Genomic DNA, 27,660 nt, shown 5'->3' on the forward strand with positions numbered 1-27,660 from the left:
TCTAATACTCCAGTATGGGTGTTCTTTGTAAGAAGGGCAGCTTTCCTTTGTATGTACATGGGATTTAGGGGCCTAGACTGTTACTTATTTCATCCTGTAGCTGTGCTGTCTCTCAGGGTCTAGGAGACCTCTGCATTCAGCCAGAGTGGGGAAGAGATGGTGGGGAAAGAATGTGTGCTTCTAAGAATGAAAGTCTTATTGAAGAAGGGACAGTCGTTATTTCATCTTATATTCCATTGGTGGGAACTTTACATGGGAGTTCCGCTTAGATACAGGGGGCTGAGAAATGGAGTCCTAGGCTGAGCATTTGTCCAGCAGTGCCCGCCCTAGAGAATATTGCAGGAGCAAGGGTTTTTGCTGGGTAGCTAGTGAGCCATCTCTGCTGTACCATCTCATCAAGGATAAGAACAGGATAATTAATGTTCACTAATTTGGGATAATTTCATTTCTAAGATGTTGATTATTTTAATGGTGAATTTTATAGGGAAAAAGTTTTATTTATTTTTTTTTAAAGGAAGTTAGAGTACTTTTTAAAAAGATTTTATTTGAGAGAGAGAGAGAGAGTGAGCGAGAGAGCGAGAGAGAGAGCATAAGCTGGGGGAGAGGCAGAGAGAGAGAGAGAAGCAGGCTCCCCGCTGAGCTGGGAGCCCGACGTGGGGATCATGACCTGAGCCAAAGGCAGATGCTTAACTGACCGAGCCACCCAGGTGCCCCCTTTTTAAAAATTTTTTTAAAGATTTTATTTATTTGAAACAGGGAGAGAGCAGGAGTGGTAGGGAGTCGCAGAGGGAAGGGGAGAAGCAGACTGTCCGTTGAGCAAGGAGCAAGGAGCCAGACATGGCGCTCGATCCCAGAACCCCGAGATCACGACCCGAGCCAAAGGCAGACATTTAACTGACTCAGCCACCCAGGCACCACTAGGGAAATAAGTTTAGATTTACAGCTAAATGGCATTTCTCACTTCCTTTGGTACCACTTAGTTGTGTGATTTGTTTTAATTTTCTTATACTTTACATTTATGTCCCCCTCTCTGTGAAACTTAGAAATTACCATATTTACATCAATTTTACAAATCACTAAGAAAAAAAAAGCTGTCAGCCTATGGGTGTATCATTGGTTGTAAACGTTGATTACATTTGATATAACCCTTCTTTCCATATTTTTTCTTTTCCTGTTTCTCTCTAGCTTGTGATTGGCACAATGGAAGAAGCTGGAATGTGTGGCTTAGGGGTGAAGGCAGATATGTTGCGCAACTCTCAATCAAATGATATTCTTCAACATCAAGACTCAAATTGTGGTGGCACGAGTAACAAGCATTCATTGGAAGAGGATGAAGGCAGTGATTTTATTACAAAGAGCAGGAGTTTGATGAGCCCAGCATACTGCGCCCAAGAGTCAAGAGAGGAGATTCCTAGGCGAGAAGCTCGAATAGATCCGCCTGACGGTCAGCAGGACTCAGAATGCAACAGGAGCAAAGAGAAAACGTTAGGTAATGATCTGTGCTCCGTGCTTGGACGTTTTCACGTGCTGCTCTTTTTACTTCTGTTTTCTGCAGCACAGGTGGTTATGAGCGTGGCCAGTGTGGAGGTGGATGCTGAGCTAATACTCTCTCGTCTTCAGTGGGGTCAGTGTGCGCATCTGCTGCACTTTGTGCAGGAGTCAGACATAGCAGAGGAGGACGTTCTCTGTAAGCAGGAATAGGCTTTCTTGACAAAGTAGTATTTGACTTGCCTTGTTTGCATCTTTAATGTAGTCTGACTGAAATTTACTGTGAAAACCATGTATTTATTTGCTTGTTTTATTTAAAATCTAGTCACAACACTATAGAGACAACATAATGTTACCTGTAGTTCATTCAGAAAGTGGGTTAAGACTGGCTTTCAAGGGTGTGTTTTCTTTCTCCTGCTGTGTTTGAGATTTAGAACTAAGAGAGTAATATGTTAAATCTTGTTATGAAATCTGAAATCCCCTTCTATTTTAGCCTTACTCATTGCCTCTAAATTTTTTTTTAAATTTGTATTTAATTATTTGACAGAGCGAGCACAAGCACGGGGAAAGAGGGAGAGGGACAAGCAGGCTCCCCGCTGAGCAGGGAGCCCGATGCGGGACTCAGTCCCAGGACCCTGGGATCATGACCCAAGCCATGGGCACACGCTTAACTGACTGAGCCACCCAGACGCCCTGCCCCTAAGTTTGTTTGTGTGTGTGTGTGTGTGTGTGTGTGTGTGTGTGTGTTTAAAGATTTTATTTATTTGACAGAGACACAGCCAGCGAGAGAGGGAACACAAGCAGGGGGAGTGGGAGAGGAAGAAGCAGGCTCCCAGTGGAGCAGGGAGCCCGATGCGGGGCTCGATCCCAGGACTCTGGGATCACGCCCTGGGCCGAAAGCAGACGCTTAACGACTGAGCCACCCAGGCACCCCCCCAAGTTTTTTATATTTAGTATACCTAAGATTAATGGTGTTTGATTTGTATGGTTTTCTCTACACAATTATCCTTACTAAATATATTTTTCGCTAACTTGGAAAACCTGAAGATTCTTATAGAAATACAAGAAATAATTTCAATTTCTTACAGACAAATTTCTTCAAAATCAGCAGCACCTATTATATTTGTAAAAGCAGGTATGGAGCTTTAAGAAGTTACACAGAATGGGGCACCTGGCTGTCTCAGTTGGAGGAGCATGTGACTCTTGATCTCGGGGTTGTGTTTGAGCCCCACATTAGGCATAGAGATTACTTAATATTTAAAAAAAAGGTTGCCCATAATGATACCATGTGACCCAGCAACTCTACCTCTAGGTGTGTAATCAGGAGGGTTGAAAGCACATGTCTGTGCAAAAATGTGTACATGAGTATTCATGGCAGCCTCTTTCATAATAGCCAAAAAGTTGAAACAACACAGTTATCCATCAACTGATGAATGATTAAAAAAGTGTGGTATTATATCTGTACAATGGAATATTATTCAGCTATAAAAAAGAATGAAGTAGTAATAACATCCTACATGGGTGAACCTTGAAAACATGCTAAATGAAAGGAACCAGACACACAAGGCCACATAATGGGAATATATTTTTTATGAAATGTTCAGAATTGGCAAGTCCATGGAGACAGTGGCATAGTGGTTGGCAGGGTCCCAGTGGGGGAGCAAGAGGGAGGGACTGCTAAAGGATATGGGGTTTCTTTTTGGGGTGATGAAAATGTTCTGGAATTAGGCAGTAGTGATTATTGCAAAACTTTGTGAATGTACTCAGTTGTACACTTCTAAATTAAAAGGGTAAATTTTGTGGTATGTGAATTGTGTCTCAAAAAAATCCAGATGGAGGGGCGCCTGGGTGGCGCAGTCATAAGTGTCTGCCTTCGGCTCAGGGCGTGATCCCAGCGTTCTGGGATTGAGCCCCACATCAGGCTCCTCCGCTGGGAGCCTGCTTCTTCCTCTCCCACTCTCCCTGCTTGTGTTCCCTCTCTCGCTGGCTGTCTCTCTCTGTCAAATAAATAAATAAAATCTTAAAAAAAAAAAACAGATGGAATGTAGGTTTTAAAATCTTGATTAAAAATTGCAGGTTACATAATGGTTACTTCTAATCATATTTAATAATCATGTTTAGTCATCTCTTTTAAAATTCTTACTGGCCTTGGGCTTTGAGAGGTTTTGTTACTGAAATTTTGTATGGATAGGAAGGTGCTCTATTTTTAAGTCGGCCTGCATTTTTTCTTCATAGCAGTCTGTATACCATATACCAAAGTCCTTTTAATGTATATTTTTAAATGAAATGTCCTACATATAAGAGTAAACATTTTTAGGGGCGTCTGGGTGGCTCAGCCATTAAGTGTCTGCCTTTGGCTCAGGGCATGATCCCAGGGTCCTAGGATCAAGCCCCGCATCGGGCTCCCTGCTCGGCAGGAAGCCTGCTTCTCCCTCTCACACTCCCCTTGCTTGTGTTCCTTCTCTCACTGTCTCTCTCTGTCAAATAAATAAAATCTTTAACAACAACAACAAAGAGTAAACATTTTTAAAAATAAAAATTATTCCTTAAAAAGTAAAATATTATCACTTATTTTGAAAGACCATTTGTCCTCTATCTCAGCCACCTGCTTCTCCCTGCCAAAAAAATTTTTAAATACTGTTGCTAGCTCCTCCTGTGGCGAAAAGAACTTGGTTGACATCCTTTTATTTACACTAAACTTGGTTAACACACAGAATGTGCTTTCTGAATCATCAGAAGTTATTAAAATTGCTTATAGAAATGATAACATGTCATGAGTGATTATCTGCATCTTAGTACCAACTGAAATTCCCTTTGAACTTGTTTCTATATTTGTACTTGGGTAGGAAGCTTTTAAAAATATTCTGCCCTTTGTAACTTGCCCTTTGTCTTAACTTGGACATCAGTGGTTAAGCAAGGGAATTTTTAAGCCTTCAGCAAGAGTTCTTACAAATAGCTAGCAGTATTAGTGAGTGAAGAAATTTGGGGTGGGGATGGGCAGGGAAGGGTGCCTGCTAATCCAGAATTTAAAAATAACTTTCTTAATTTAGCTGGTAAATTTCTTATGTCTAGATACAGGCACACATTATTTTACTCTGGATGTCAGAACATAGGAAGTGTTATATAGAATTTACAGGTTAGACTTGATCTCATTCTTATCTTGTTAATCATCAGGAAAAGAAGTTTTATTACTGATGCAAGCCCTAAACACCCTTTCAACTCCAGAAGAGAAGCTGGCAGCTCTCTGTAAGAAATACGCTGATCTTGTGAGTATTAAATCAAGGGAGTTAAGGTTCATATGAAATACACACAATGTGTATGTACTTGATAAGCTTTAAAAAATATTTTGATATAGCTTTAGGTGTAAAATTATCTTGTATTCCAAAATTGAAGAGGAGAATGTCCTTTCTTGGGGCTTTTTGTTGCTTGTATGACTTCATTTTATAAGTGATACCTATAGGACATTATAAATGGTAAGATACAGCATAGATTTTCTAAAACTCGGTTTTAGAAATGAAAAGGGTGACTTAGAAATACTCTGTTGTGATGCTGTAGATGCTAGTCTGGGTGTAGTGGTTCCTGTATTGAACTTTTCCCAAGGGAATTCTAGAGATAAAGGTTCTACCCATTGTGATTGAAATTGTGAGTTTGATGAAATAGTTTACTAAAACAATACTGTGTCTCAGGAAGTATTTATTTCACATCTATGTGCCAGGCGTTTCTTTTTCCATCTTCTAAAGAAACTGACCTCATTTGTTCTGGGCCTATGTTATTTCAAGTAACATTAATTCTCTTTTTAAAATTATGAAAGAAGTCTCAACATGGAAACCTGCCATCCTGTTTAGGTTAAAGAATGGGGAAGTCCTAGAACCCTTTGAAGTGTAAGGGTTGTGGGAAACTTAGAATGAGTAAGTGTAATATAAATGCTAAAAGTAATGCCTTTTGTGAAAAGCTTATGTGAATTATTGACGATTTTAATGCATTTTCGTCTGTTGTTGAAGCGGTTATTCCATATCACAAATACTACTTTTTGTCATTGGCCAGCTCTAAAAATTAATTCTGTTTATTATTGAAAGAACTATTACTCTCCCTTGGTTTATAAAGAGATGTGTGCATATGCCCATATAGCTGGCATTCGGCAGCCTAGTACCTTCTATTCAGAGCAGCAGGAAGCCCTGTGCGTCAGTATAAATGGCCTAGAACAGTCACAGATACAAAGATGGAAGAAAACACTGTGGTCAGATTACTGGCTTCAGGAAAGGAACTCTTCCACTTACTGTGGAATACAGTCCCTATTGGTGCCATCCACATGAGTCCTGGGCAAGAAGTGGTAGAAGAAGACAAGAACAATAAAGGGAAAAGAAAAAAGAGAAGAATGAAAGACTGAAAGCAGCGTAGAGGGTTAGCTAGCTACTTGACTCTGTTCTGTGGCGAGGCAGACAGCCATGAATAGATAAGAAGAAAGGGCAAATAGTTGCCTAGGGTAGTCCTGAGATTCGCCCATATCGTTGGGACTTCTGTTAAAAGGCACATTCTGATTAGCTGGGTCTAGGTTGGGGCCTGAGTGTCTGTTTTTTTTTTAACAAGCTCCCAGGTGATGATGTTGATGCTGTTAGCTCTTAGAGCACACTTTAAGTAGCAGGGGTCTAGGCTGTTTTTGTTTGTGGCTTTTATTGCATGTGTGAGTGTGTGTAGGTGGGTATGGTTATTTTTAAGTCCCAGTAATAATTGCTACATTCATTTTAGGGTGTGTGACACATTGAAGACTTCTCTAGTAGTAACCTCTCTTTTTGATTTAGATTTGTGCTGAATGTATGAAGGATGAAATGTGTACCATTTTCAGAAAATGTTCTAAAGCTTTATTTCTTGAAACAACACTCATTTCTTTTAAAAGGTAGAGTGTATAGGTTATGTAGCAGTGAGACCATCAGTGGAGTAGCCTCTTTCTAAGGGTTATTTAGAAAACTTGCCTTTAGCCATCACTGCCCTCCGCCTTTTTTGTGATAGCATCATCTGACATCATTGGTGCTTGTGGCATGGATAAGTAGAAAAGTCCTATAGAGCAGGTGGTACGGCGTGTTGCCCTGTAACTGGGATTGTCCACAGGGAGACCTTGTGGCCTCCATGTTTACCAGAACTCCTCACGTGTCACTTGCCAAGTGTGGATATCTTTAGGTTTATAACACGATTCTTAAGTACTTGTTATAGCGCTATTCTTTCCCATTCCTGACTGCATTTGTGTAGATTATTATTTTTATTATTATTTTTAAAGATTTTATTTATTTGTCAGAGAGAGAGAGCGAGCACAAGCAGGGAGAGTGGCAGGTAGAGGGAGAAGCAGGCTCCCTGCTGAGCAAGGATCCTGATGTGGTAATTGATCCCAGGGTCCTGGGATCATGACCTGAGCCAAAGGCAGACACTTAACTGACTGAGCCACCCAGGCATCCCATGTGTAGATTATTATAGTGTAATAATAAATCTTGATATCTGCTGGGGTAGGTGTATATATTCTTCTTATTACTCTTTGTTAGAAGTATGTCTTGGCTATTCTTGGCTCTTTATAAAATTTTAGATTCAACTTACTTGGAAAAATTGGGGGAAAGAAACACCAGTTGGGGATTTTTTAAAGATTTCATGGATTCTATTGGTGCATTTGAGGGAGACTTGCCATCCTCATGAAGTTAATGGAACTTAAAAAGTATATATCCTGGGGCACCTGGCTGTTTAAATTGGTGGAGCATGCAACTCTTGGTCTCGGGGTCGTGAGTTCAAGCCCCATGTTGGGTGTAGAGATTACTTAAATAAATAAATAAATCTTTTCAAAAAAGTATGTATCCTTATGGGAAAGAAATTAGAGTTTTATATACCATACACAATGATTAATTCCAAATGGATTAAGGATTTAAATGTCAAATATTAAGCTTTAAAAATTTCAGATATTTAAATTTATTTAGATATAAATGATATTTGTCTAAGCTTGGGTTAAGGAATTTTTAAAAAATATTTACTTTTTTAAGATTTTATTTATTTATTTGTTTATTTATTTATTTATTTATTTGACAGAGACACACAGCGAGAGAAGGGAACACAAGCAGAGGGGGAGTGGGAGAGGGAGAAGCAGGCTTCCCGCTGAGCAGGGAGCCCAGTACAGAGCTCGATCCCAGGCGCCTGGGATCATGACTTGAGTCGAAGGCAGACGCTTAACGACTGAGCCACCCAGGTGCTCCTATTTATTTTAGAGAGGGGGCGGGAAGGAAGAGGGAGAGAGAACCAGAAGCAGACTCCCCGCCAAGCGCAAAGCGTGATGGCAAAGCGTGATGCGGGGCTCCATATCATGAACCTGAGACTGTGACCTGAGCCGTTATCAAGAGTCAGACGCTTAACCGACTAAGCCACCCAGGTGCCCCAAGGGAACGATTTCTTACAACACAAAAAGCACTTATCAGAGAAAGGATTGCAAAAATTGGCTGTGTTGAAATTAAGTTTCTGTTCACCAAAAGACGCTTCAAAAGACAGTGAGAAGTCACATTAAAAACTGGGAAGAACATATTCCAACAAATACAACCAACAGAATATTTAGTTTCAAGAATATTTAAAGAACACCTACAAATACATACAAAAAGAACAAATAACTCAATGGAAAACTGAGCAAGAGACCTGTAAGAGGCATTTTATAGAAGTGGAAAAACATGAAGATACAAAGACACCTTAACATAAACGTACATAAACATATCAAGAGATGTTCGACTTTATTAATGATCAGGGAAATGCAAATCTGGACCAGAAGGAGATGCGGTTTTATGTCCATTGTAGTGGCATAAATTAAGAATTCTGATTGTATGTAGTTTGGAGAGGATATGCATCTATCTACATGATCTCTTTATAAGTCGCTGATGCAAGAATACATTTGCCAGCCACTCTGGAAAGCAATTTGGCATTGTCATGTGAAATAGACCATTAATCACTGCCTCGCAGTCCCACTCCTAGGTTTGCCCCCAGAGAAATTCTTGCATTGTGTGTACCAGGAAACACATAGGACAGTGTTCATATCGTTGTAAGTAATCAAATCCGGAAAACCCAAATGCCCATTGACTTGAGAATTGATCAGTAAAGTATGTTGTGTGTGGTCTTTTTTTTTTTAAGTGAGATATTATATAACCAGTGGGCCAAATCTGGCAAGGCCTGTTTTTGTGCTGCCCACAAGCTAAGAATGGTTTTACATTTTTAAAGTGTTTAAAAAAAAAAAAAAGAATACAGTGATGCAACAGACTGAGTATGTGGCCCACAAAGCCTGGAACACTTACTTTTTGGCCGTTTACAGAAAAGGTTTGCTGTTCCCTGATCTGTGCAATTTGGATGAGTTCTAGCAATATAATCTACAGCTGTGCTGTCCAAAGTGGTGGCCATTAGCTACATGCGGCTATTTAAGCTCAATTTAAATTGAAGAAAAGATCCAGTTCTTCAGTTGGACTAGCCACAACAAAGTCAAAATAACTGAAACCAAAATGATTCTTTTAGGACGACACACAAAATGAGATAAAAGAGAAGAGCAAGGAATTGTGAGCCTGGGATTCAGGATTGTGAGGGCAGGGGGTTGCAACTCTCATGGAGTTACAGATAGTGCGTACGGACTGGAAGCCTCTTGCAACTGTGCTACACCCACAGTCATCATAAGGCTATTTTGCAGAAGTATTATACAGAAACAAAATTATTTTTCCTGTAGGAATTTCTGTAAGGATGTTTTTAATAGCTGTAAGCATATGGCATGTAAGGGTGCTTGGTGTGTTTTGATAGGCCACAAGGTGTCACTCTTGCTCTTGAAATTGACTCTGCATTCTCTCTGTGTAACGTCCGTAAGGCTACAGTCTTAAATCTGTTAGTGTTGATTTAACCTTGAAATATACTTATTTGCTCCAAACCTAAAATTGCAGCAATTTTCCTCTTGCTCAAAAGAACACTGAGTGCTGCTTATTCTTTTTTTTTTTTTTTTTAAGAGAGTGTGTGCACATGTGCCCGAGCTGAGGAGGGGAGTGTGGGCAGAGGGAGAGGGAGAGAATGTTAAGCAGGTGTTACACTCAGCGTGGAGCCCGTTGTGGGGCTCGATGTCATAGCCCAGAGATCATGACCTGAGCTGAAATCTGGAGTTGGACACTTAACTGACTAAGCCAGCCAGGCACCCCAGTGCTGCTTATTCTAATTTAGAGGACCATTTCAGTAGAGTAGCCTGTGTGTGTTTTTCAGAAAAGTAAAACTCGATGGTGTTGATTTCTAAAGTTTTTCCAAAAACATCATTTCAAAATTTGTAATAAGAAAAGATTAAGGGGTACTTGGCTGGCTCAGTCGGTAGGGCATGTGACTCTTGATCTCAGGGCTATGAGTTTTGAGTCCCACTTTTGGGGTAGAGTTTACTTTAAAAAAAAATGGATTCAGATTGTTTTTTTCCCTACCCTAAATTATTTGCTTACTTTCCTGTCACAACTGGAAGAGAGAGAAGGTTAGCAGAGTAATATGGCACGAAATAATTAAAAATATATATAGTCTAATATTTGGTTTTTGAAAACATGTTCCATAGTTCTTAGTATAATTCCTCCAGCCATAACTCAAAGGTGTTCATTGTACTTCCTGATTGTAAAGTGCTTATTAATTTTAGCTGGAGGAAAGCAGGAATGTTCAGAAGCAAATGAAGATTCTGCAGAAGAAACAAGCCCAAATTGTGAAAGAGAAAGTTCACTTGCAGAGTGAACACAGCAAGGCTATCTTGGCAAGAAGCAAACTAGAGTCTCTTTGCAGGGAACTTCAGCGTCACAATAAGACGTTAAAGGTTAGTTGGTTCAGTTTTCTGTTTTTTAGGAGGGACTGACACTGCCTTAGCTTGTTTTATAATCACTGTGTACCTATTTGAAGTAAATCTTTGTCTCTACGTGGAGACAGATAGCAACCACTTTTCTACTATTTTGCTTGGCCTGATGCTTCATAATGAACCTCCTACCTGGTCATGGGGAATCTAATTGAGATTGATATTTAGACCACAGCTTACCTGCCTGGAGCCCTGGCTTAGGAAGCTCAGAGTTGCCAATTTTCTGCTGAGCACTGAAGTGGTTAATTAGCATGTAGGAGAAGCTGACTTGATGAGAAGCCGAGTAGAAACAGACTTGAGGCAGAGACCGAGTCTGGGGAGGGAAGACCTCGGCTGAGCTCCTTAGGGACTGTTCATCAGCTGCATTGCCAGACCACCCTTGCCTACCCCCCAGTACCCAGTGGCTAAGTACTTTTAGAATAGCACTTAAACCATGGCTGAATGAAGGAAGACGGAGCAGGTACCCAAAGATGATTGGTGCCAACAGGGGGAGAAGGAAAAAGAGCCAGAGACATGGAGGTGGGCCTGTCCTCATGTACAGGCTTGGTGTGAGTTTGAGCAGTAGCTCTCCTCAGAGTGCCCTAGCCCAGCAGATGCCCGAGGTGCTAGAGTACAGGAACGCTCAGGAAGTGGATCTTCGCCTACTCTGGGAGCTGTTAGTTTTTACTTTGCTTTTGAACGCTTGGGTTTAATTATTCACTAAAGTAGGTGGTATTTTTTTCCTCTAGAAATCAACATTTTGATTGATAGCCATTTAAACATGTAAAAATCTTTTAACACTTGTATCTTTGGCGAGTAATGGAAATAGTCCCTTGCCTTCTAGGTGGTTAGGTGTACCCAGAAAGTAAGCTGCGAGAAGGGTCTCTCTCGTCAGGCTGATTAAGATGCTGCTGTGTAGCTGGAGGGGAGAGTGGGAACATACAGTGGAGGGAGCTGGCCGGGTGGAGAAGCTCCTTACTTGTCTTTCAGTATAGTGAATTAAATTTATTTATTTTCAGTATGGTGAATTTTAGATCGGCACGTCGCACTGATTTTACAGCAGGGCAGTTTGTATCTCTGATTATTTACTCAGGAAAAGCTGCTTGCTTATTAAATGAGCACGTTCTGGTCACAAATAAAGGGAAGGGGAATCATAGTTGAGAAGCAACACTTCAGGGTCACAATACATAAACCCCCGGAGCAGCAGCAGCTTTTATGAGCATCTTCTGTATAGGTCTATACCATTAACAGAAATTATTTTGGATAATAAGGAAGAAAATATGCAGCAGGCACGAGAGGAGGAAGAAAGACGTAAAGAAGCCACTGCACACTTCCAAATCACTTTAAATGAAATCCAAGCACAGCTGGAACAACATGACATACACAACGCCAAACTCCGCCAGGAAAACATTGAACTGGGCGAGAAGCTGAAGAAGCTCATTGAACAGTATGCACTGAGAGAGGAGGTAAAGCCGTTTTATTGGTTTAGACAGCTGCTCATTATCAGCGACAGTTTTTCACCGTTCACTGCCAGAGTAAAAGTACCACCACAGCAGGTTGTGGAACTTTTCTATCTGCATAGTGGACGTTGGGCTTTTCTTAGGAAAACCTCAGCCCCCGTGGGAACAGGAGTCTTAGGGATCATCACTGAGATAGTTGAGGAGTCCATGGAGTTGGATAGGTGAGGCAGTTTCTTAGACACGTGTTAAGTACTACTTGCATTCCATGTGATACTACAAGATTGCGTTTTTAGCATACAAATTTTTCCTCTTATCTAGATTAATAATGAATAAATATTTGGCCTCCAAATATGCTGTAACTCAGACATCTGTGATAACCTGTACAGTCTACATTCCCATTGTATTATACCTGTGTTTTAGATTTTTTCTTTTAATGGGGGTTTTATACTATTCGAGAGGAAAAATAGAACCTATTTCTAAACTTTCATACCCATTGAAGTTAAAAAGTTCATTGGAAGGATCCATGCCTGCTGATCTTGGTCATTGGCCTCCAGCTAAGACTTTTTCAGGCTAGTCAGGAAATTCATAGGTGTCAATTAAAACCAAATAGGTGATGGCCTGGTCGTGGTGGTGGTGGGTTTTTGTTTTTTTTTTTTAAGTTTCCTCATTTTTAGAGGCCAAATGGGCAGGATTAGAGGCATCAGGCTTTTTATTTTTTTATTTCAAAATGACATTAATTTGTATCTTTCAAATGTTTATATGCTAAAAAGTTTTTTAATTTTCCATTAGCCGTCATTGATTTTTGATGTAGTGTTCAATGATTCATTAGTTGCGTATAACACCCAGTGCTCATCACAACACGTGCCCTCGTTAATACCTACCCATCACCCATTTACCCCATCCCCCTACCCCCCCTCCCTTCTGTGTAACCCTCAGTTTGATTCCCAGAGTCCAGGGTCTCTCATGGTTTGTCTCCCTCTCTGATTTCTTCCCAGTTTTCTCTCCCTTCCCCTATGGTCCTCTGTACTATTCCTTATATTCCACGTATGAGTGAGACCATATGATAAATGTCTTTCTCTGCTTGACTTATTTCACTTAGCATAATACCCTGAAGTTCCATCCATGTCGATGCAAATGGTAGGTAGTCATCCTTTCTGATGGCATCAGGCTTTTTATATAGTGCATCCCTGCCTTTGAAGTTAGGGAAATGTGCTTTGATGTGTGTTGTAACCCTACATAAGTAGATTAAAATAGCTGATTAAAGTGGCATCTCCGTGGGTTACTATATCCAGTTTTGAAGGCAAACTTTAGATCATAGTAACTTAGAGTCTTACATTCAGCCCTTCAAAAACTGTTTTTTTTTTTTTTTTTTAAAGATTGTTTCTTTATTATTGGAGAGACGAGTGCGTGCGGGCGTGGGGTGAGGGGCAGAAGGAGAGGGAGAGAGAATCCCAAGCAGACTCACTGCTGAGCACGGCGCCCAACGTGGGACTTGATCTCAGGACCCTGAGATCATGACCTGAGCCAAAAATCACGAGTCGAACGCTGAGCCACCCAGGCGCCCCTTAATCATTCTCTCTGCTCTCTGCCTTTTTTTTTTTTTTAAGCTATTTGAATCAAGCTGTAAATAAAGTCCATCTGTTTCACTGGTTGATCGGTCTCAAGTCTGTAACATAAAGATCTTCTCTTTACATTTTTTTTTTTCTTAGAGTGTTTATTGAAGGAACTTTTTTGTCCTAGAGAATAAATTTTGTATTAGATTACAAAGCCCTCGATTTTCTTAAAATTGTTCTTTAGTTTTAATATGACAGTCTGCCACATGATAGTTGGAGAAGACTTGAGAATTACATATGTTTAAATCACGTTACATGTTAGTCTTACTTATTTTGAATGTTATTAGATGTTCTTTGGTCATGAAGAGTTACTCTTTGTATTTCTGATGACTTGGTTGTACATAAATAACCACTTAACAATTTCGTTTGGAAATCGTAATGATGTTTTAGCAAAGGTCTGATATGTGCTGGGCACCAGGCACCTTCCAGAGCAGAGCCACCACATTGGCTTTTAGAGCTCTGCCGCGGTGTGGTTATCTCCGCTTGGAGGAGGGAAGTGAGTCAGCAAGGGGGAAGTCTGCCCCGGGCCACACACCAGCCAGGATTTGACCTGGGGCCACTCCAATTGTCACGGCATGCTGCCTCCAACTGAGAAATTTGGGGAAACTTAAAGGGTAGAAAAGTATCCAGGAGGAAATGTATCTGACATATGGGTTTAACAGTTGATCTCCTTATCCATCTTTTTTCTTGATACACTTTGAGTCTCCTTTTCGTCGTAGGGCAGAAATAGGAAGTCTAAGTGTGTGGTTAATGAGCCTCCTTGACAGCCCACCTCCAAAAGGGAAGGGGGTACAGGGTAGTAGTGAGAAGGCTCCTTTCCCGCAAGTGCAGGAGGGCTTGCAGCGTGACGTAAAGCTCATGCTTCTACAAAGTCATGGACCCGATGTCCTCAGCTATGGTGGTATTAGGAGGAAAAGCAGGGAAAGAATAAGCAAGGTATTGTAACTTGTATTGTTTCCTCATCATTGTGTTCCTTTTTCATTAAGTGATGTAAGAAATTTTACTTCTCCCATAGCATATTGATAAAGTGTTCAAACATAAGGAATTACAACAACAGCTTGTGGATGCCAAGCTTCAGCAGACGACACAGCTAATAAAAGAAGCTGATGAAAAACATCAAAGAGAGAGAGAGTTTGTAAGTTCTTTCTTAAAAAAAGAAATTTATTGTCAAAATTGTAATCAAAGCCATTTAAAATATTTAAACTTACTCTATGTTAGTAGAGCACCTGGGTCATGCTAATTGGTTGTTTTTTTTTCTAGATTGAGAAGGTCATGTGTGTGTTAGAAAGTATTTGGCTTTTCATTTCTGTTTAACTTTTTCTTATACAGAAGACACACTGGAGAGATTAGACCAAGTTAGTGGAAAGACCTGCACTCATTTGACTTTTTCATGCTTATAATTACTTCACTTCTTTGGTAATGGTCACCAAGTTCAAGAATTATACCAGTATTTCGCACATTAAATGTGGCAGTTCAGTTTAATACCAAGCTTACCAAACACTGGTCTCCTATATACTGTGATATTTTGTTTTCAAACAAGTAACTTGAAACTAGGGAAACTATTTGTCTACTTACTCTGGTATAATTTTCTGATAAAATTTTAACAGAATTCTCTATACCTAATCACTCAGCATCGTTCCCAGAGTATATGTTCAGACTATATTGCCTGTCAGTAATTGTGAATACAGTGGAATCTCATTGGGTATGTATATTTAACATATGCAAATTCAACTTTATGTGCTTAAACCCACCCCCCCAAATGTGAGAAATGATTATGGCAATGAGGACTGTTCATTCAGCTTTCACTCAAGTAGCACAGGCCTTGAGGCGAGCCTGGTATGAAGACTGTTTGTGAGTGGTCCTCATGATGTGAACTTACCATGTGAGTGTGAGTCTAGGCTTAAGAGAGACCTGTTTTTCATACAGCACCATCTTCTCTGTGAACTGATAATGCTATCCTGTGTGTAAGTGAAGAAACACTTGTTCTTTCCAAAGTTGGGGTATAAATTTCATACATTCACGCACACATACATACATTGCATGTATATACTTCGTAGTTGGTTTAATGACTTTTTAGGGCTTATTTGGACTACGTGTGACCTTTAACTTCAGGGGCTGAATTTCAACAGTTACTTACTATGCAATTTCACTATATAATTTTCTTGAAAATCCAAGTATATAAATTAAAGCTCTCATCCACTTCTCCCCTGCTTTTTAAGAAGTGATTGGAAACTGGTCTCTGATTTCATTGCTTTGCTCCATAGCCTTTCACTCTGCCTCATCTTGACTCTCAAGGAGTAAAGTGGCTTTCTAAGTCTCCTAGATAATGTCAAGATTCCTAGTCATGTTTTCTGCTAATACCAAACTTCTAATTATTTTCACCTGAAACATAATTTAACCCTGAGTTTTTAAAACCTGTTATTAGGCCTCCAGGGTACTCTTTCTGAGCAGTAGAAGATTGTTCCAACATTCCTGAGTGTGTTAACAAGTAGAACAGATTGAAGATAATAGGTAATGAGCAATTGATGTAACCGAAAATTTTATCTATAGACTTCTAGTTCTTGCTAAAATAATGAGTGGAAGGATTAAGCCTAATTCTCTCTGGTCATTTGACATTATAGTCATATTTGTAATTACTATTAGTATTTTGCCAGAATGTTTCTGTTTTCTAGTTGTTAAAAGAAGCAACAGAATCGAGGCACAAATATGAACAAATGAAACAGCAAGAAGTACAACTAAAACAGCAGGTAACTCGACAGCAGGGGATAGTAGCATTTGTTTTAAAAAAAATCTGTGGTTCATTTGATACATACCTTGAATGTTCTCTAAGATGCTTATGCTTGTTCCCAGCCAGAACTGAGAGTAGATCACGTGTCCCTCTTGGAGTTTTCCTCTTCATTTAGGGTGATCAGCTCATCCTGATTTGCCCAGGACTTTCCTGGTGTTAGTACTCAGAGTCACATGTCCCAGGAAACAGTTAGGTCTCAGGCAGACTGGGACGGTTGGTGATGCTGTCTGCAGTGTCCCCTTTCCAATATCCCAGGTATTTCCTCCCTTTCTCAGTCTGTTTCCACATGTGTCTGCTGATTTCCAACTAAAGAAAAACTGAGAAGCCTTCAGATTGGAGCTCTGTTGTATTAAGTTGAATTATATGAAATTGCTGATACTTCTTTGACCTACAAAAATGGCAGGTTCGTATAGTTGAATCTAAAATCTTCAGAATTTTGTGCTGTGAGCCCATAACCTATTTTAAAAATTGCCTATTAACCACTCCACTCCCAGAGCCGTGGAGATGGTGATTTTAATGGGGGCCGCCCTTCCCTACTTTTTATTCTCTTGTTAAGTATATGATACATTATTGTTACGTGTAGTCACCATGCTGTACATTAGATCCTCCAAACGTATTCATCTTATAACTGAAAATTTGTACCCTTTGACCATCGTCTTTGGATTTCCCCCTCCCGTCTGCCCCTGACAACCACCATTCCACTTTCTATTTCTAGGAGTTTGGCTTTTTTAGATTCTGTATGTAAGTGAGATCATACAGTGTCTTTTCTCTGTCTGGCTTATTTCACTTAGCATAATGCCCTAAAGGTCCATCCATATTATCACAAATGGCAAGATTTTTTTTTAATGGCTGAATAATACTGCATTGTGTGTTTATACCACATTTGTTTTATCCATTTGTTTGTTAGTAGGCACTTAGGCTGTTTCCATATCTTGGCTATTTTGAATAATGCTGCAGTGAACACAGGAGTGCATATATATCTCTTTTAGATAGTGATTTCATCTTCTTCAGGTATATACCCAGAAGTAGGATTCCTAGATCATATGCTAGTTCTGTTATTAATTTTGAGAAACCTCCATATTGGTTTTCATAGTAACTGCCGGTTTACCTTCCCACCAACAGTGCACAAGAATTCCCTTTTCTCCACACCCTTGCCAACATTTGTCATCTCTTGTCTTTTATAACAGCCATCCTAACAGGTGTGAGATGACATCTCATTGTGGTTTTGATTTGCATTGTCCCTGAGGAGTAGTGGTGTCAAGCACCTTCTGTTGTTCCTATTGGCCATTTGTATGTCTTTGTTGGAAATCAAGTCTTCTGTCCATTTTTAAATTGGATTGTATTTGGTTTTTTGCTCTTGAATTTTATGAATTCCTTATATATGTTGTATATTAACTGCTTATCAGGTGTATGGTTTGCAGGTACTTTTACCCATTCCATAGTTGCCTTTTCATTTGGTTTCTTTTGCTGTGTAGAAGGTTTTTAGTTCAGTGTAGTCCCACTTGTTGATTTTTGCTTGTGTTGCTGGTGCTTTTGGTATCATAACCAAAATTTCCAAGACCTCTTTCAGGGAGTTTTTTTTATCTATGTTTTCTTCCAGGAGTTTTATGGTTTTAGGTCTTATGTCTAAGTCTTTAATTTTTGTGAATAGTGGTAAGAGAGGGGTCCAATTTTCCCAACACCATTTATTGAAGAGATTGTCCTTTCCCCATTGAGTATTCTTGACTCCCTTGTCAAATATTAGTTGATCGTATTGTACGGGTTTATTTCTGGGCTCTCAACTCTGTTTATGTCTCTGATTTTATGCCAGTAGCATACTGTTCTAATTGCTTTAGCTTTGTAGTATAGTTTGAAATCAGGGAGTATGGTGCCTCCATCCAGCTTTGTTCTTTCCCAAGATTGCTTTGGCTATTCCAGCTCTTTCGTGGTTCCATTCAAATTTTAGGATGTTTTTTCTATTTCTGTAAAAATAGCATTGGGGTTTTGATAGGGATTAAATATAGATGGCTTTGGGTAGTATGGACGTTTTAATAATAGTAACTTCTGATCCTTGAACACAGGATATCTTTCCACTTTGTGTTCTTCAAGTTTTTTCATCAGTATCTTAGTTTTCAGTGAGTAGATTATTTATATCCTTGGTTAAATTTATTTCTAAGTATTTTATTGATTTTGATGCTATTATAAATAATAGGATTGGATTTTTAAAATTTCTTTTCCAGATATTTTATTGTTAGTATATAGAAATGCAACTGATTTCTGTAGGTTGGTTTCACATTCTGAAACTTTACTGAATTTGTTTTAACAGTTTTTTGGTGGAGTCTTCAGGATTTTCTATATATAAGATCATGTCATCAGCAAACAGATACAGTTTTACTTTTTCCTTTCTGATTTGGATGCCTTTTATTTTTCTTGCCTACTTGCTCTGGCTAGGAATTCTAGTACTGGGTTAAATAGAAGTGGTGAGGGCGGGCATCCTTGTCTGGTTCTGATCGTAGACGGAAAGCTTTAAACCTTTTACGGTTGAGTACGATGTTGGCTGTGGTTCTGTCATGTATGGTCTTTATTACATTGAAGTGTGTTGCTTCTATACTCAATTTGTTGAGTGTTTACATCATGAATGGATGTTGTATTTCATCAAATGCTTTTTCTGCACCTATTGAGATGATCATGATTTTTCTCTATTACCAATGTGGAATGACATTTATTGATTTGTGTATGTTGAACCATCCTTGCATCACAGGGATGAATCCCATTTGGTCATGGTCTGTGATCTTTTTAATGTGCTATTGAATTTGGTTTGCTAGTATTTAGTTGAGAATTTTTGCAGCTATATTCATCAGGGATGTTGGCCTGTAGTTTTCTAATAGTATCCTTATCTGGCTTTGATATCAGGGTAAAAGCTGACCGTATATAAAATGACTTGGAGAGTGTCCCTTCTCTTCAATTTTTTGGAAGAGTTTAAGAAGAATTGGCATTCATTCCTCTTTAGATGTTTGGTGGCATTCACCCAGGAGACCATCTGGGCTTAGGCTTTTCTTTGTTGCTTCCCTACTTTTCAACCCAAACCCCTTAAGTTTGTCCTAATGCAGTCTTTCTCTGTGTTTGTCTTAATGTGGAGTAAGGGTAGTAGATGGTGCCTCCCCGCTCAAAGAAAAGGCACAGAAAGGACTTCCCATGACTTTATGGACAGGTGAAATTAGGCATTTATCTATAGTCCGCCCTTTTCCAGGTAACTAGATTACATTCTGTTGAAAAAAGTATTATTCCTTTTAAAAGTTTATTATGTAATACATTTATATTTAATGTAAGGTCTTTAAATTAGTTCTGAAATGCACTGATACATTGAGACTGGTCTGAATCTTTATGAGCACCTCTTTTGAATGCTGTTTTGTCTTTGAGCGTGTTTTGTGATATGGTGATGTTCATGTCCTGTAAAGGTAGCCTAACTTTGAAAATTCAAGAAGTTTTTTTGAACTTTCTTAGGATTGTGCTAGATTGCTTTTAGGAAATTTGAACCCCTTATTAGCTCTGTAAACTCAGTTGTCCATACAAATGGAGAAGAGTATTGATATGGAAAAGGTATATAAAGTCCATTTATATATGGCTTTGGAAGATAGACTTCAGTGTGGTAGACATTGCTAAGTCTCCAGTGCAGAGCACCAGAGGACCCTTCTATGAAGCTCCCAGGCAGCTCTGATTCTGTTGGACTGTTACCGTTGAAACTTCTGTTAGTGATCTGTGTCACCCTGGGTCGTGTTATCTGATCATTAGTTTGTTTCCTTTGCTGTCACATCTTCCTTTTCCTAGTCCCTAAACGTGGCTGTCCTTGCCAAGAGTCAGTCTCATTCTATGCTCTTACCATGTTAGTTTCCAGCATTTGTTGAGGATAGAGTCAAATTGGTGTTTGTTGACCCGTTGTTCTGTAATGCAGGCTTATAAGTCCAGGTGTGATGGTAGTTGCCACTTACTAACTACCCAGTGTGGGCCAGCATTGAGCTCTCAGATGGGACAGTCTACCTGGATAGTCCACCTTCAAGAAAAACAGCTATGAACATGCATTTAAAACTTCTGATATTCTGTAACGCACCAGGGATATTATTATGGTTATTATAAGCAGGATCATTTGTTTGAAATGTACTTTAGAGCCATGGTCCCCAACACCCAAATCAATCAAAATCAAATAAGTCAAAAGACCCCATCCCATTGAATTCTTTCTCCCCACACCCAGCCAGTGCTTCGGCTTCGGTTTCGTTTTCCTGCATATGTTAAGGAGAGCACTGTCCTTGACACCCAGCTAAGAACTGTGCAGGTGGTGTTCCAAATATAAGGAGAGGTAATTGGTGGATTGGAGCTAGTAAATACTTGTACATTTTAAACATTTACGTCTAAAGATGTTTAAGTCAACATTTCCTAAATTTCAGTGGGTTATAGAATTTCAGCTGTCTCTCTGGTAACCAAGGGCTAGGTGTGCATTTGTTCTTATTTCTGTCACTTATAACAATTAATGTGTAACCATATTGTGTCCTTTTAGAAAGCCTTTTGGAATTGTTTTAAATGGTTTACTTGGAACTCAGGATATTGCATACTTTTTTCCTGTAGCTTTCTCTTTATATGGATAAGTTTGAAGAATTCCAGACAACCATGGCAAAAAGCAATGAACTGTTTACAACCTTCCGGCAGGAAATGGAAAAGGTATTTGCATATTTTTAGTAGAATATTACCTAAAAGGGAATTTATATAAGAAGCTGTTTTAAGCACGATCACTACTTGGATGAGTTGATGTTGTTACGGTACAGTCTTCATTTCCTCTTTTCTGATCCTCCAGTGGCATCCCATTTAGAGATTTTGCCCTTGGTGTGTCCCATGTAGCTAGTGATCTCTGCTTATTTTAAATACTAGCTTTATTAAAGTGAACTCCTCTATTAAATACAATTTGTTGTTACACATAAAGTGGTTTCTTTTTTGTTGTGTCTTTTCTTTTATTCACTCAGGTGACACCCCACCCCTCCTTCACAAAGCTCTGTGTTTTTGGAGATTATTTAAAGACATCCAAGACCAGAACAGTAATTACACATTTTGGTTGGTTGATTTTATATATACATACAGACATGCATGCGTGTGCACGCACACACACACAACTTATGTATATTTATACTTATGTATTTTTATTTATATGTAATCAAAATCTGTCAGTGTTTCCACTTTTTTTTTTTTTAAGTAATCTCCATACCCAACATGGGGCTCGAACTCACAACCCTGAGATCAAGAGTCACGTGCTCCACTGACTGAGCCAGCCAGGCACCCCAGTGTTTCTGCCTTTTTAGCTTTTTTTTTTCTTTTAACTATGCTCCCACTGAATTCTTTCTCCTTCAACCAAACCCATTCTTTCTTTGGCTTCTTTTTAATTTTCCTGCCTATGTTAAGGAAAGCGATACCCTTGATACCAAGCTAAGAACCAGAATATATACATATATATTCATCTATCTGTCCGTCCATCTGTCCTTATTTTATGAGGCATATTCCGGAACCCTTAAAATAGGGCTTTATAAAGTGGTGGTGGGTTGGGGAGAAGTACAGCAGTGCCTGGCACTTTTTAAGCATTCAGTAGATGTTAGTCACGACTATAACTAGATCTTATATAATGGCTGGGAGTTTGTGCTCTGGGTAATGTCCCAATTGCATCATATGTGTGACCGGGGACAAGTTGTTTAACCTTTCTGGGTCTTCCTCTTTAAAAATAACAAAAATACCTACCCTCCATAAAGTGGAGTATTTCAGACAGTGCTTGGCCATGTTAAGTGCTCAAATTACCACCTTCAGGTATTTTTAGACCCAGTAATCTGGAGAATTTGGTGAGTAGCGGATTAGTTCTGCCTGCCAGTCCTTTCAGCTGAGGCTCCTGTCGAGGGGCGCTCTTGTACAGTGAGCGCCTTAGCAGGGTTGCGGCACGCGTACACTGTTGACGTTGAACAGTGTTTAAGATGGACTCTCCAGTCGCTATCCTCGCTGCTGGTGGCTCAGAGATCACGGTCAGTCAGCACTCAACTCAGATCTTCCATGAGCTCTTCCCATGGCCTTTGCCCCACTCTGCCTTGTGTTAGTTTTGTGGGTGACTACGCACATCACAGGGCAGCGGCTCTGTCGTACCCTTGTTTCCCTTAACAGCACCTGGCTCAGTGCCCCACCTGGGATCAGAGTTGGGGCACAGTCAACAGTATATGAAGGAATCTTGAAAATGGGGCTCAATGACAGGCACAGATAAGTCTCATTGTGAATTTCTAAAAACTGGGTTCTTGTAGTACAGGTTTAAGACTGTTCCCCTTATTTGGGGGCACATTTTCTCCTGAAGTCAGTCTTGTGAGTTGTGAGGATGCCCAAAGCTAAGGATAAAACTACTTCTATCTTTTTCTTGGTCACTAGAATGTTCCCAAAGTGACACTGCCTATAGTTCTGAAACTGATGTGGTCTTGGAGGTTGTGGTAGATCACCAATTCTGAATCTTTGGGGGGAGCTGGAAACCCCTATCCTTCCAAGAACCAGACGAATTAGTTTAATGACTAGAAAACCCCTAACTTGGACATGTTTTTGTACAGCCCGGGGAAGAGGTGTCTTAACCCCATCTGGAATGAAAGACGCACTCCAGCCTAAGTTAGAGTTCACAGCGTGCTGCTGCCTCTGAAATTGAGGAGATGAGATTTGTTTTTCTCATAATTTGAAACCCCTACTTTGGTTCCGGCTGCTGCCACTGTAGGAGCCCCTGATATCAGCTCTGCGGCCGACAGACAGGCACAGCTGTCAGCTGGGCGAGGCAGGTGCAATGATGGGGGTGGGGTGGAACAAACTTTTTTGTGGTGGGACAGGGTGTAGAGATAAGAAATGGAACTTAGAATTTACATTTGCAACTGTGTTGATTGACAGATGACAAAGAAAATTAAAAAACTGGAAAAAGAAACAATAATATGGCGTACCAAGTGGGAAAACAATAACAAAGCACTTCTGCAAATGGCTGAAGAGGTGAGGTGGTTTCCCATGATTAAGGTGTGTTTGTCATCATGGGGACTCCTGAAGCTGTGCCTAACAGGGCAGGGGGCATGTGGTGACACCACTGGCGTAGCTGAGGGCTCTGGCCAGAGCCGGGGGTGGAGGGATGGCGGTGTAGAACCTGCAAATGTCTCTCGGGCCTGCAGGGGGGGCCCTGAGTGAGGTATCAGGTTTCCTACCGCGCGGCTGACTAGCCCAGGCTGTAGAAGAAAGCAAAATATTGATGCTTTACAGCTGATTTCTCAGACTGGAGCTTGCATTGAACTCCAGCTTGTTATGACCAAGATGGCTAGGTTCCACCCAAAGTTTGATTGGTTCTGGGGTGGGGTCACAGAATCTTTCTGCCAAGTATCCAGGTGGAGCTGATGTCACTGCCAAGGGGGCCACCTCCAGAAATGCTGAGATTGCGCAGGGCAGGAGTGCAGAGAACAACTCTGGTGCCTTTCTTTCTGCTTTGACTGAGTCTTCAAAAAAGGCAGCAAAAGGATTTTTTTTTTGCCAGCTTAAATGTATCGTCTGTAAACACTAAATTTCTCACCTTGAATCTTGTTCTCCCCTAAAAATTGGTAGAACAAGAGAAATTTATGTAGAAAAGAACCCTTTTCTGTTTAATCAGACCCTTAATTTTTTGATCTTTAGCTTTGTGATAAGTATCTTAAAATTTCCTTGAGTTAACCAATACAAAATGCTTTTAAAAGTGGATTTTGGTTATTTCTTTTGTCACCCCAGAACAGTATGGACTGTTAAGGATCATGTGGCACACGTAGATGGGTGTGCAGCGAAGCTAGCTACATGGTTAGGTGGTGTGTGGGGAAGCTGAACGTGTTCAAGAGGTGATTAAATGAATAGTTTCTAATATGGCTCAGGTTTGTTAATTTTTTTGTGTCCTGTAAACTTATTTGTATTCCGTGAGATGATATAAATCATCTTTTTTCCTTCCAGAAAACTGTCCGTGATAAAGAGTACAAGGCCTTTCAAATCAAACTGGACCGGTTAGAGAAGCTGTGCCGGGCTCTTCAAACAGAGAGGAATGAGCTCAACGAGAGGGTGGAAGTCTTGAAGGAGCAGGTCTCGGGGAGAGCTGCAGGCGAGGATCTAGCGCTGCCTGGGACACAGCCCTGCGCTGGCCTGGCGGCCCCCAAGGAGCTGAACACTGCTTCTAAAGGCGCCCTGGGAGGCCCCCTAGAGGCTGCTCCCAGGGCCACGAAGGAGAAACCAGCCGTGTCCACAGGCGCCGTGCCAGGTATCGAGTCCGTTGACTGAAAGGAAGCGTGATCACTGTATCGAGAGCTCTATTTTGTGTATAACTTTCTGTTAGTAGTAACTATTGGTTTTGTGGTGAAAATTTTCTTACTTTTTCTACCATATCTGTATTTTCTTAGAACTACTGGACTTATGTGGTACAGGAGGCTGCTTAGCAGTTTTGAATAGTTTTCCCTTATACATTTTCCTCAGCCGTGTTGCACATCTGCCTCATTTCCCTTCATTGGAATGCACGTGACCATCGCCTTGTCCTATCTTTCCCGTTCCTACACAGAATTACTCAGATTCCACTCAAGACCGGGCCGATCATCACAAGGGAACTGTGTTCTGATAATGGTTCCTTGATGTGAAAACAATATTGATTCAAACATCCTGCCCCCACCCCCATTAATATTAAAAAAAAAAAAAAGATTAGTTATGTCTCATAGCCCACTTAAATGCCAAGTAAAAATCTAGGATTGGGTCAGAAATAAGCATAGCATCTTTGATTCAAATTAGCTTTTCGATAATATTTATATCACTTAACAAATTGACATGGCTGCAAGCCTCAAATACTCAAAGTTTTGGCAGATTATATACATAAATGTGTCACTTTTAAAGTAGTATATACAGGCAAATCATTGGACAAACAAAACAGGCTTAATGTTTGTGACTGAAAACAATCCTGCTTTGGTTGCAGATTAGAACTAGAACCCATGTTTGACCTTGGACCACCGAGATGTGCACTCTGGATTATGGTGGTTTGTTTGCTTTCAGTTTGGGATTTGGGTTCGCATCCTCCCCTTCCCACAGAAGGCAGCCATCGGTGGTTGTCATTTTAAGACAACGAGGGTTAATTGCACGTGTAGCCTACATTAAGCAGAAGTCCCTCCACTACTGCGCTGCCTTCTGGCTACTTGAAATTTGGTGTTCAACTGTTTCGCAAATCCCGCCAGCAAAGTTCTCCAGGTTTTTAAGAAGGGAATTTTAATTGTGGATCATGCTAACTGAAACGGGTTTTATTTCCAAAACAGAAAGACTGGAACCCACACTTTTAATTTAACTGTAGGGAGACTTGGCAGAGAGTTTTAAGTAGTCAGGATCTATGATGCTTTTGGTCTGGTTCTCACCTTTCCTTAGTGACTGTCTTAAGAAAAAAGCCAGTAGTATTATCAAGGTCTCCATACTTGGACTGGGGGAACTTTCCATATGAAGCACGTCACTTCTGATTTAGTTCTTTAATTTTCCTTTGTTCTTAACGATGTTGACTATGGCTGAGTTTTGCAAATAAGTCAGGTTGCACCATGCAAGTTTGGACTTTGTCCCTGATAAAATTTGCATTGAAATATTAGCACATTCCATGGAGCAAAACTATCAAACTGACACTGAAGTTGCTTACGGGACTGAATCAAGTCTGTTCTGTCCAGTTAAAAGGGTTTTCTCTTTAAAATTGTCTTTGTAAAGTCCTGTCCTATTCATAGTCTAAAGTGGGTTGAAAGAATTGAAAGTTGTCTCATAGAAGCTTCCGCCATTGGTCATAGGAATCAAGGGGCCAGACAGTGGAGGAAAAGACGACCACAGAGCAGGTTCTCTCATTACTCTGTCAAAAATGAGTCGGAAGCAAAAACAAATATCCCCTCCTCCAACGGCCTCGTATAAATACTCCTTTCTGCTACTAGATGAAATGTTGGACTCATTTCCCCTAGAGGAAATGAAGGTATATATCAGAAATATAATCTACTTTAAAATTAGTACTAATGATCATATTTCACAAGAATTTTGCTGGATGTACAGCTCTTACTGTTGAAGCCATTCGTGTAGCCCACCACGTTTCTTTGTGGTGCTTGTCCTGTGTGGAAGATGTAAATCTTGGACGCGTTGCATATTTTCAAGGGCTTTCTAAAGCAATGTGATTAACAGTCCTTGGCCTGCTGCTTTCGGCTTTTACTATGTATTTGTAGCTAGATGCGATCATGGTATTTAAAGGAGCTCGATTCTGTTTGGGATGCATGAGGGGTCCTTTCAGAATCCTTCCTCCCATTACCCTGTGAATAAAAAACAAACGGGCCCCTCTGCAGACACCCTCCTAAAGCAATCACCTCACCAGCCCAGTGTTGTGGCTTTGTAGCACGCCCTGTATCCACCGTATTCTAGAACACTGTAATGCTGTTAGGGGGTCCAGAAAAGGTTTAAATGTTGCATTCACTTCGATTGCATTTGTTGCACCACCATGGAATCTTGCTGTGTATTATTTATAGTGGCGGTAGACTCCGAGGAGTAGAGAATACTTGGGTCTTGGATCATGGACCATTTCATCCTCAGACTTGTTAGGAGTACATTTCTTGGTCTTGAGACCAGTGTTTTTTAGTTATGTATGCAACTGCCTTTATTACACCTGGTTATCACAATTCAATTCTCAGGTGTTGCAGAAAAATCTACCTCTTTCAGACTGTAGATGGAAATAACTGTGAAAAACAAATGATGCAGAGATCTTCTAGTTTGTGCTAAACACACGGCTTTATTTTTACAGCCCACGTCTTTCATGAGGATACGAATTGTTCAGAGGCAGTCTTGTTTTGCTTTTCAAAGACATTTTGTAGAGATTTTTCACTAATGTGAATCTGATTTTATCTACTCAATTCTGTATAGATTAAGTAAATATGTATGATAAATTTAACAGTTTCTGTGTATTTTGTTGCCCATGTGACCTTACCTGTATAATAACCGCAAGGACCGCTGTAGATGGTTGGTTTCTCAGGCCTTAGAAAGGATGGAGCACCAGCTCACCCCTGGGACTGGGTGGCAGAAGACTCATTTTATGTAGCCAGACCTCTGTGCGTACCTTTTTTTTCCTTTAGAAAAAAAGACTAAAAAAAAATCCTGTAGTTTATCTGCTGTCAAACCTTTAAAAAAACAAAAAAAAAAACAAAAAACCATGCATTTCCACGAGTCGTACTGCTCCTAGCACATTCCAGGGTGTACCTATTTGAATAGCAAGAGAATTAGGTATATTGTAGAGGCATATAGGGAATGATCTAATTTGAAGTTGAGCAAAACGTATTTAAGTACATAACATCAAATATAAGAGGGGCCAGCCAACTTTATTTTATACTTAATGGGCTACACGGTCTTTGTTGTCAATTTTTGATCATCTAAAATGAAAAGGCATTCCTATCTGGCAGCTCCTACAAA

At 40.1% G+C, this 27,660-nt stretch overlaps 1 protein-coding gene across 1 annotated transcript in view; it reads left to right on the forward strand.

Moving 5' to 3' along the window:
- The window catches only part of TXLNG (taxilin gamma), a 52,597-nt gene extending 25,457 nt beyond the window's left edge, over positions 1 to 27,140 (forward strand). The window contains exons 2-10 of the mRNA XM_026480262.4: positions 1,186 to 1,489; positions 4,663 to 4,754; positions 10,139 to 10,309; positions 11,596 to 11,790; positions 14,413 to 14,532; positions 16,070 to 16,144; positions 20,785 to 20,877; positions 23,104 to 23,199; positions 24,169 to 27,140. Coding sequence (XP_026336047.1) covers positions 1,186 to 1,489; positions 4,663 to 4,754; positions 10,139 to 10,309; positions 11,596 to 11,790; positions 14,413 to 14,532; positions 16,070 to 16,144; positions 20,785 to 20,877; positions 23,104 to 23,199; positions 24,169 to 24,489 — 1,467 coding nt within the window. The 3' untranslated portion in view covers positions 24,490 to 27,140. The remainder of the gene's footprint in view (positions 1 to 1,185; positions 1,490 to 4,662; positions 4,755 to 10,138; positions 10,310 to 11,595; positions 11,791 to 14,412; positions 14,533 to 16,069; positions 16,145 to 20,784; positions 20,878 to 23,103; positions 23,200 to 24,168) is intronic.
- The last annotated feature ends 520 nt before the right edge of the window (positions 27,141 to 27,660 follow it).

The sequence above is a fragment of the Ursus arctos genome, chromosome X (assembly GCF_023065955.2).
Source record: "Ursus arctos isolate Adak ecotype North America chromosome X, UrsArc2.0, whole genome shotgun sequence".
Lineage (NCBI taxonomy): Eukaryota > Metazoa > Chordata > Mammalia > Carnivora > Ursidae > Ursus > Ursus arctos.